General features: G+C 37.2%; 1 protein-coding gene across 1 annotated transcript; it reads right to left on the bottom strand.

The window, feature by feature from the left end:
- Positions 1-7,029: 7,029 nt before the first annotated feature.
- Positions 7,030-8,986, bottom strand: LOC129947262 (uncharacterized). The gene is made up of 2 exons (XM_056057764.1): positions 7,879-8,986; positions 7,030-7,820 (listed from the first exon to the last, which is right to left on the bottom strand). The coding sequence occupies exons 1-2, from the start codon at positions 8,805-8,807 to the stop codon at positions 7,148-7,150; spliced, it is 1,602 nt and encodes a 533-aa protein (XP_055913739.1). The 5' UTR covers positions 8,808-8,986; the 3' UTR covers positions 7,030-7,147.
- Between the last annotated feature and the right edge of the window lie 145 nt (positions 8,987-9,131).

Below are 9,131 nucleotides of genomic sequence, written 5' to 3'. Positions count from 1 at the left end.
CGAATATTTCACCAATCAATATTTTTAAACAGGGTTATCTTGACTGCAAAATTATATATTTTTTTTTTTATTTTGATTGAATTTTAACTAACAATCCCTATTCTCAGTACAATGCCACCAAAAAAATCTAACCTCCACAATGCCCGTAGCAAAAAAGCTCGACATCGACATCGACGTCTTGAAAGAGCACACGAATCAGTTGAGCAAAGAGAAGAAAGAAATGCAGCTCGAAGAATCCATATAGCAGATATTTGTGCACATGAATAAATACAACAGCATGATAATCATCTACAAGACTATTTATCAAGAACAAGAACGGCACGTGAACAACACATAGATTAATTTAGACAACGAAACCGAGAAAGTCAACGGACCAGCCGTGCATTAACACGAAAATCAATTATTCGTCTGGCGTTTAATTATGCACCAGACATTAAATACTCAGCTGATCCCAAAGTTAGTTATCGGTGAGATGGACAAAATATGTAAGTATTGCCATGCGTTAAAATTTCGCAATGAAACACCTCGCATGTGTTGTGCATCCGGAAAAGTTGTATTGCCATTACTTCCTACTCCACCTGAAGTCCTGAACCCTTGAAATCACAACTTTCTGGCATTTCAAATCATGCAAAGTTATTTTTACGTAAGACACGAAAGTTTATTGACATCATTTGGAGCATCTAAAATTTGCGATCTCTCATCTGATGGTCGTATTTTTGAAACAACATTTAAAATACAAGGCCAAGTGTACCATAAAATTGGATCATTGATGCCAATACCAAATGAAGATCCAAAATTTCTCCAAATCTACTTCATGGGCAGTTGTGAAGAACGTGTGACAACTCGATGCCAGTATAATTTTATTGAACGAGCAGAAGAGAGCAATTGTAGTATTGTTGGAAATATTTTTAGAGAATCGTAATCATCTGCTTCAACTGTTCAAAAGAGTATCACCACAATTGAAAAATGACAATTATCAAATTGTCATCAAAGCTGACAAAGTACCATCAGGAGAGCACGCTGGAAGATTCAATGCGACAACCGTAGATGAAGTTACTATTATTATGGTCGGTGATCCAGTTGACAACAGATCTATTAAAATTACACACCGAGATAATACAGTGAGTAGAATTTCAGATATACACCGTTTGTACGACGCACTCCAGTACCCATTGATATTCTGGCAAGGACAAGATGAATATCACATCAATATCAAACAGTGTGATCCAATCAATGGTAATGAATTAAGTAAAAAAGTTAGATCAATGAATTACTACGCGCATCGATTAATGATTAGACATAATCAGGACAATTATGTTCTTCGATATCGTCAGTTGTATCATCAATACGTTGTAGATATGTTTGCTAAGATTGAAAGCGAACGTTTGCGATTTATTCGGTTTAACCAAGCTAAATTACGATCAGAGGAATACATCCACTTACGAGATGCTGTTGTTGGAAACATCGATGGAAACTTAAACACCAATGAAATCAGCAGTGCTGTTATTTTACCTTCAAGCTACATCGGTAGTCCACGAAACATGCAAGAATACATTCAGGATGCGATGACTTATGCATCGTCACGACATTACTGCACGAGTGTTTAAACAAAAATTAAAATCCTTAATTGATTTTATTGTAAAATATTCAGTCTTTGACAAAACGTGTTGTTGGTTGTATTCAATTAAGTGGCAAAAGCGAGGCTTACCTCATGCTCACATTTTAATTTGGCTTGATGTTAAAATTCGTCCAGAAGAAATTAATCAAATTATTTCAGCCGAAATTACAGATTCATCAATTGATCAAGAAATATTTGACATTGTTACAAGTCACATGATTCACGGGCCGTGTGGTCCTTTTAATATGACATCGCCATGCATGGAAAATGGGAAATGTAAAAAAAAAATTCCTAAGAAATTCACGAATGATATTATTACTGATGTCGATGGTTATCCGTTGTATCGCCGTAGAAACGCCGATAACGGTGGTCACACATTTAAAATAAGAACGTCAAATTCTAACCAATTAGAAATTGACAATCAATGGGTGGTACCGTACTCACCACTGCTCTCAAAAACATACAAGGCTCATATTAATGTTAAGCTTTGTAGTTCAATTAAATGCATTAAGTAAATTTGCAAGTACGTCAATAAGGGCAGTGATTAAGCCATGTTTGGAGTACAAAACATAAATGAAAATGACGAAATAGCACGATACCAAATGGGCAGATACATTAGCAGCAACGAAGCTGTCTGGCGTATACTTAGTTTTCCCATAAACCACAGAGAGCCATCTATCCAACATCAAATGCAGTTCATTTTGAAAATGGTCAACGTGTATATTTCACTGAAGAGAATGTTTTTCAAAGAGCATTTGAACCACCAAAAACGACGTTAACTGGATTTTTCTCACTTTGTCAAAAAACTGATGCGTTTGGCCAATTCGCAAGAACATTATTGTATACCGATATTCCATGCTATTTTACATGGAACATGTCAATTAAAACATGGGAGCCACGTAAAAAAGGAGAACCACATCCTTCTATAGCAGGTATATTTAAATCTAAGACACTGGGGCGACTTTATACAGTACATCCAAAACGACGTGAATGCTTCTTTTTGCGTTTGTTGTTGGTTAATGTTCCTGGACCAATCTCTATCCAATTTTTACGAAAAGTTAATGGTCGAGTGTTAAGTACGTATCAATATGCATGTCGTGAGTTGCAACTTTTAGAAGATGACAATCATTGGGCTCTGACACTTGCTGATGCAGCTTTAACGTCCTCGCCAAGTTGTATTCGTCAACTATATTTGCCATCATCTTGACGACATGTTTTCCAACACAGTCATCTATACTGTGAGAAAAATATAAAAACTACATGACTGAAGATATACTATACCGACTTAAACAAACAAACCAATGTCCAAATCTAGATTTCTCACCAGATATGTATGTATAATGAAGTATTGATATTAATTGAAAACTTATGTATTAAGATCTCAAATTCATCACTTAGTCATTATGGTATGCCATCACCTAATCGTCCAGCTATAGACTTAGTGAATAGGGATTTGCAGCGAGAAGAACAATTTAATAATCTTGATTTAGCTACAATTGTTGCTAATAATAAACCATTATTAACTGACGAACTTAAAAATGTATACAATCGGATTATGTTGGCTGTTGATGCTGAACAAAGTGGTTTATTTTTCTTGGATGCACTAGGTGGAACGGGTAAAACATTTTTGATATCGTTGATCCTTGCGAAAGTACGGTCACAAAAGAAAATTGCATTAGCAATTTCATTATCAGGCTAGCTGCTACTTTGTTAGATGGTGGTCGAACAGCACATTCTGCTTTCAAGTTACCACTAGATGTCCATAAAAATCCAAATGCTATGTGTATCATTAAGAAAAGGAGTGGAATGGCTACAGTGTTACAAAGGAGTTCAATCATAATTTGGGATGAGTGTACCATGGCTCATAAACATTCACTCGAAGCATTAAATAGAACTTTGCAGGATTTAAACAGTAATGACAGATTTTTTGGTGGAGCTATTCTACTATTATCTGGTGATTTTCGGCAAACATTTCCAGTGATTTCTCGCTCTACTTTTGCTGATGAAATCAATGCATGTTTAAAACAATCATTTTTATGGAGAAACGTCGAAACACTAAGGTTAACAAAAAACATGCGAGTACAACTCCAAAATGATCCGACAGCACGAGTATTTTCTCAGCAACTATTAGATATTGGAAACGGTGAAGTGGAATTTAATCAAGATACCCAATGCATAAGATTGCCAGACAATTTCTGTACTGCTGTTGAAACTAAAAATGATCTGGTCGAGAGTGTCTTTCCAGATATAATAAATAACTATCTAAATCATAATTGGCTCAGTAATCGTGCTATTTTGGCAGCGAAAAATGTTGATGTAATTCTAATTAACTACCAGATACAACAATTATTACCAGGCGATATAATGTCGTTTAAGTCAATCGACGCTACTGTCGATAAAGACGAGGCAGTGAATTTTCCAATTGAATTTTTGAATTCTTTAGACATATCAGGAAAGCTTTCGCCATGACTATAAACAAATCACAAGGACAACCAATTTCTATTTGCGGCTTAGACTTAGAGAATCCATGTTTCTCTCATGGGCAATTATACGTGGCCTGTTCACGTCTAGGGAGACCATCGAGTTTATTTGTGTTGACAAAAGACAGGCTGACCAAAAATATTGTTCATCGATTAGCACTTCAGTAAACTTTAACTGTGATTTTATTTAATTTATGTTAAGCATAGTATTTATTAATAAAATAAAATTAAAGATGTTATGTAAATTAGTGTTCAATTTTGTCTATTAAGTCCTTCCTTAATTACTCAGCCACAGCAACGCGTGGTCGGGTCTGCTAATATTTATATAAAATAACATGAAACAAAAACATTTTAACTCATAAAAAAACAAAACAAAAAAGAATTACATTTTTGGAAAGTAGTTTGTCACTTTTGTCTGAATTTCTCTTAAATTTAAATTAATTTGAATGGCTTTTTCTTGCAATCGTATCATGACTATAATCAAAAACAGAAAAGTCTGTAGGTATACATATCAAAGAGAACGACAGCATCCTTTGAAGAAACGGAACATGTTGTTCTCTCCATTACCAACTGCACATGTTCTTCTTCGTTTTCGTTGTCGGCTTCTTCAATATCCGACAAGACTATCTTCGTTCCAATCGCCTATGTCACCAAGTGTATGCGTTATGCCTTCGTTTAGATGATTGAGTAGATTAATCAACTCTTCAGAAATATTTTTGATGTCCTGTCCTGTTGCTTATCTTCTTCATCTTCCTCAACAAAATGTTCGTTGAATTCAAAAATATTTTTCCAACACCGCACCATCTAAGCTATCCCAAGCCGATCGTAAATTGAACACCGCATCCTTGATCGTGATTTCTTTTACCGCTTAGCAAATATTTTCTAAAGCACCATAAGAAAATTTAACGTTTTGTATATTTCTTGCATCTTTGTTATCATTTCACTACCTCCCTTTTCAGCTGCAATAATTGACAATAACAAGCTTTTTCTATAAAAAATTGTTTTAACAGTCGGTTACGTTTTGTTCCATCGGTTGAATGAGTGGAGTAACATTTGGTGGCATAAATATGACTATTATGCAGCCATCTAATGTTTGAAGCTGATTTTCTGGAGGGTGACTAGGTGCGTTTTCTAAGAAAGTTTTCAACTTCTAGCACAAATAAATTATGAAACCAGTCTTCAAAGATAGTTCCTGTCATCCAAGCTGATTGGAGTGGAGTCGGTAATGTACAGGCAAGAGGTTTTACTTTATGGCGACCTGAAGCATTGGTGCAAGCCATGAAAGTAATCCTAGTGCAATTTATGAACAATAGTTCTCTTGAAAATGTGTTAATCGTCGGTGATTTAAATGCTAAGATTGGTGAATATCAACATTCTTCCGCTTATATTTTACGAGTTGCACTGGCCGAAAGTAGATGTTCTAGAGATCAAATTTATAACCGCAACGGGCGGAGTTTAACAGAATTTTTTGAAGTTTTTGGTCCATTCGCTTTAAATGGGTCTTCTAATAGTGATGCATGTGGCGAATTCACTTTTTTTTAGCGGGCAGGGATAATTTGTGATTGACTTTGCTGCGATTTCAGGGGACTGACTGGCTGAACATGATCGATGACTTTGAAATTGCACTTATCAACTATTCGGCTCATTTTTCAATTGTTATTAAAATACAGCTAACAGAGCCAACCAGCTGGCTACACCTAGTTTTAAAAAGGTGAAGAGGTCGGAGAACAATGCAACACTCTAGCCTCCTCTCTCGGCACTTACTATCTCTGCCCCGTCTCGTCTCGTCTGAAGTGGTGTGTGAAAGTATAGAACGGGTTATAAGGATTGCATCCCCTTTTGCGTTGAAGAGTACACACACTTTTGGAGCTAAAAATGAATGGTTTGATACCTTTGATTACGCGCTACCTGACATTAGAGTCAACGAGCTGTATTTAGAATTCTCTTTGCCCGAATTAGAAGTAACGCTCCAAAAAATGAAAAATAGCAACGCTCCTGGCCTAGACGGCATACCAGTCGAGTTTTATAAAAACAGCAATATTGATTTCAAAAACTACCTCGTGTCCTTTTATAACAAGTTGTACAATGATGGATGTGTACCTATCAGTTTCAACGAATCTGTAATTTTTGCCATTTTTAAAAAAGGTGATGCTAACGCTGCGAAAATTATAGAGATATTTCAATTTTAAATTCAATAACAAAAACTTTTACTACAATCCTATATGAAAGGCTCACAAAATGGATTGAGGATAGCAGTCTTTTGAGCATCTTTCAAGCCGGTTTCCGCCCAGGTTTTTCAACCATGGATCATATCTTTGCCATTTCTAGCATTGCTCAACAATTTAAAGATAGGAAAAATAAACTATACACTTGCTTTGTTGATTTTAAAGCTGCATTTGATAAAGTCAATAGACAAGCTTTAATTTACATACTCTCTTGTATTGGTTTGTCACGAAAGTTTCTCCATGCAAGTTTTATTTCGTCAACAAATGCAAGGGTATGGGACGGTATCACATTTTCAAATCGATTTGAAACAACTTCAGGTGTTCCTCAAGGTTGTATCCTCAGCCCATTATTATTTACCTGTTCATAGATGATGTCTGCGATCTTCTTCCGGGTGGAGTTAATTTTGCTAACATTTTAATCAATGTCCTAGTTATGCTTGCTGATAATATATTTCCTCTATGATTTAGAGTAGTGCATGTAAAATTTTGGGTGTTCACTTCGACTAAAAGTGTTAGTTGTTAGAACCACGTTGAAAACAGTTTTCCATACTTTTTGGAGCTTGTTTACATTTCATTTAATGATGTACGCCTGCTAAAGCTTTTGCTTCGCTATGTAGGGCTGCGAATTTCAATTAAATTTTTAACTTATCGATAAAACGAAGAAAAAGTATAAAAAATAAATTGTAAAATAAACTAAATCAAAACATACAGGGAATAGATTTGTCTTTATTTCCTCTGCAAAAATATACAAGAGGGGGAAAGTGGGCGAGTTATTAATACAATCTTTTATAAGACAAAATGTATTCCAATCGTCCAGCGTGTGCCTACTCTGGCTCCTCTTTAACTTGAATACCATCATCTTCTTGCTTCACGTCATCGTCATCTTCATCCTCTTTACTGTTCTCGTGCAAAAGCACATATTCCCTCGAACTGAAGCCAAACTTTAGAACGTCCTTCTCTATCAGCTCGACATACCTTCTTGGGTCGATCTTCTTGCTATTCAAGAATGTTCCATTTGCAGACTCCAGATCAATAACGTACGGCCGAACTCGGCGCCCTGTCGAGCCGTCTTCTCGTTCGAACGGAACCAATCGGTATTGTAGAGCTGCATGCTGTTTAGAACAAGAGGGGTGGTCTACGGGCAAGTCACATACTTTGCGATCTCGACCGATTAGGAAACAACTTTGTCGGTGAATGTGCAAAGTCGGAAGGGCTTTCTCGCCCTTGAATGGGTACAATCGCCACCGGCGCTTGGGTTTACGGGCCTCTGGCGGCTCCGCATATTTGACTACAACACCGTTCACGGTGTTGGTGTCCTCAGTCAATTTGCCACTCAGAGCGAAATTGGGTTTTTCCTTCTCAACAGGACTTTGCTCTTCTTCCTTTTTGACATTTTTCTCGTCCTTTCTCCCACCCCACTCGAATTCTTTATCATCATCACCATTGTTTCGGCGTGGGAAATTTCGGGGTCTTTTCGGGCTTCGGCTTCGACTCCGGCTGTAAGAAAGAGGAGAATTAAAACCACACCAAAATCAAAGCGCCAACACAAACTTACCGCCGTCCAGAGTCACGATCACGGTCAGGTTGACGATCTCTATCGTTTCGATCTTTCTCCTTATCATCTTGTCGTCTGTCCTTCTGTTCATTTCTTCCTCCTCTGTCGTCGTTGCGTCCTCGTTCATCATTGCGTCCACCTCTGTCATCATTCCGAGCACCTCTATCATCGTTCCATCCTCTATCGTCTCCGTAGTTACGTCCTCCTCGATTTGAATTGCCGTCGTCTCGCCGATCTCTGCCCCAATCGCGATTGCCACCGAATCCGTCTCTATTTCGATAACCATTGTCACGATTGTCGCGCCAATCATTGTTGTTATATCCACGATTCCAGTTATTGCCGCCTCTTCGGTCGACGTAACGATTGTTTTGGTATCCTCCTCTTCCTGCCCGTCGTCCTTCCCTGCCTGGACTGTCCCATTTTGAGCAGTTTCCTCCATCGCTTCCACGCTCTATAGACCTTGATCGCCTACCACTGGGACCTACAGAATTTCGCCTGCCATCTGATGGCTTATGTGCTTCTTTCCCAGATTCATCACCGTCCGAGTTCTTTCTTCTTCGGTTTTTGGATTTTGTTTCTTCTGTTTCGTGGTGCTTCCGTTTCTTAACGGATTTCTTCTCATTTGCAGAAGATGATGAAGAAGACGACGAGTCGGAATCCTCCGAATCCGATTCAGAACTTTGATGTTTTCGTTTTTTCTTCTTTTTGTCTCTGCTTGATGAGTTTTTTGTTGTGGATTTGCTTTTTGTCGTTGACTTCTTGCGTGATTTCTTTTCCTCACCTAAAGACGAAGATGATGAAGAATATGACGACGACGACGACGATTCACTGCCTGAGGAATCAGAATTCACGGAATCGTTAGCATCTTCGTCGTGATGCTTTTCAGAATCTGTTTTGTGTTCACGATGCTTTTTCTTAGATTTTGACATTTTATTGGAATATCGAACTATTTATTTGGATCTTATTCTATTTAAATTTTTGTATTATTAATTTTTGTTTTCCTTTCAGAACTCTAACTTCATAGTTGATAAATTATTAAAGAATTATTAAACTTTCATATTTGGCTAAAAACATTTGGTTTTCGTTCCCATGCCAAATGTATGCAAGGTGACAGTAGTGGTTGTCAATCTGTCAAATTATAAAAAAGTGATGCCAGTCTTATTTTATTATTGCGCCTCTCAGTAGGTGACATCTAGCGGAAAATAGTGTTTTAGAAATTTTACTACAATGAACGAAACGAATAAAATTAATCA

This window comes from Eupeodes corollae, chromosome 2 (assembly GCF_945859685.1).
Source record: "Eupeodes corollae chromosome 2, idEupCoro1.1, whole genome shotgun sequence".
Taxonomy (NCBI): Eukaryota; Metazoa; Arthropoda; class Insecta; order Diptera; family Syrphidae; genus Eupeodes; species Eupeodes corollae.
Note: the sequence above shows the minus strand (reverse complement) of the source record. Positions and strands in the feature narration are given on the sequence as shown.

Bases quoted from the DNA above. Each gene is read 5' to 3' on its own strand.
- LOC129947262 (XM_056057764.1), bottom strand. From the start codon at position 8,807: ATGTCAAAATCTAAGAAAAAGCATCGTGAACACAAAACAGATTCTGAA. The intron at 7,821-7,878 runs GTAAGTTTGTGT...TCTTTCTTACAG, and splicing joins GATCGTGACTCTGGACGGCG to CCGGAGTCGAAGCCGAAGCC.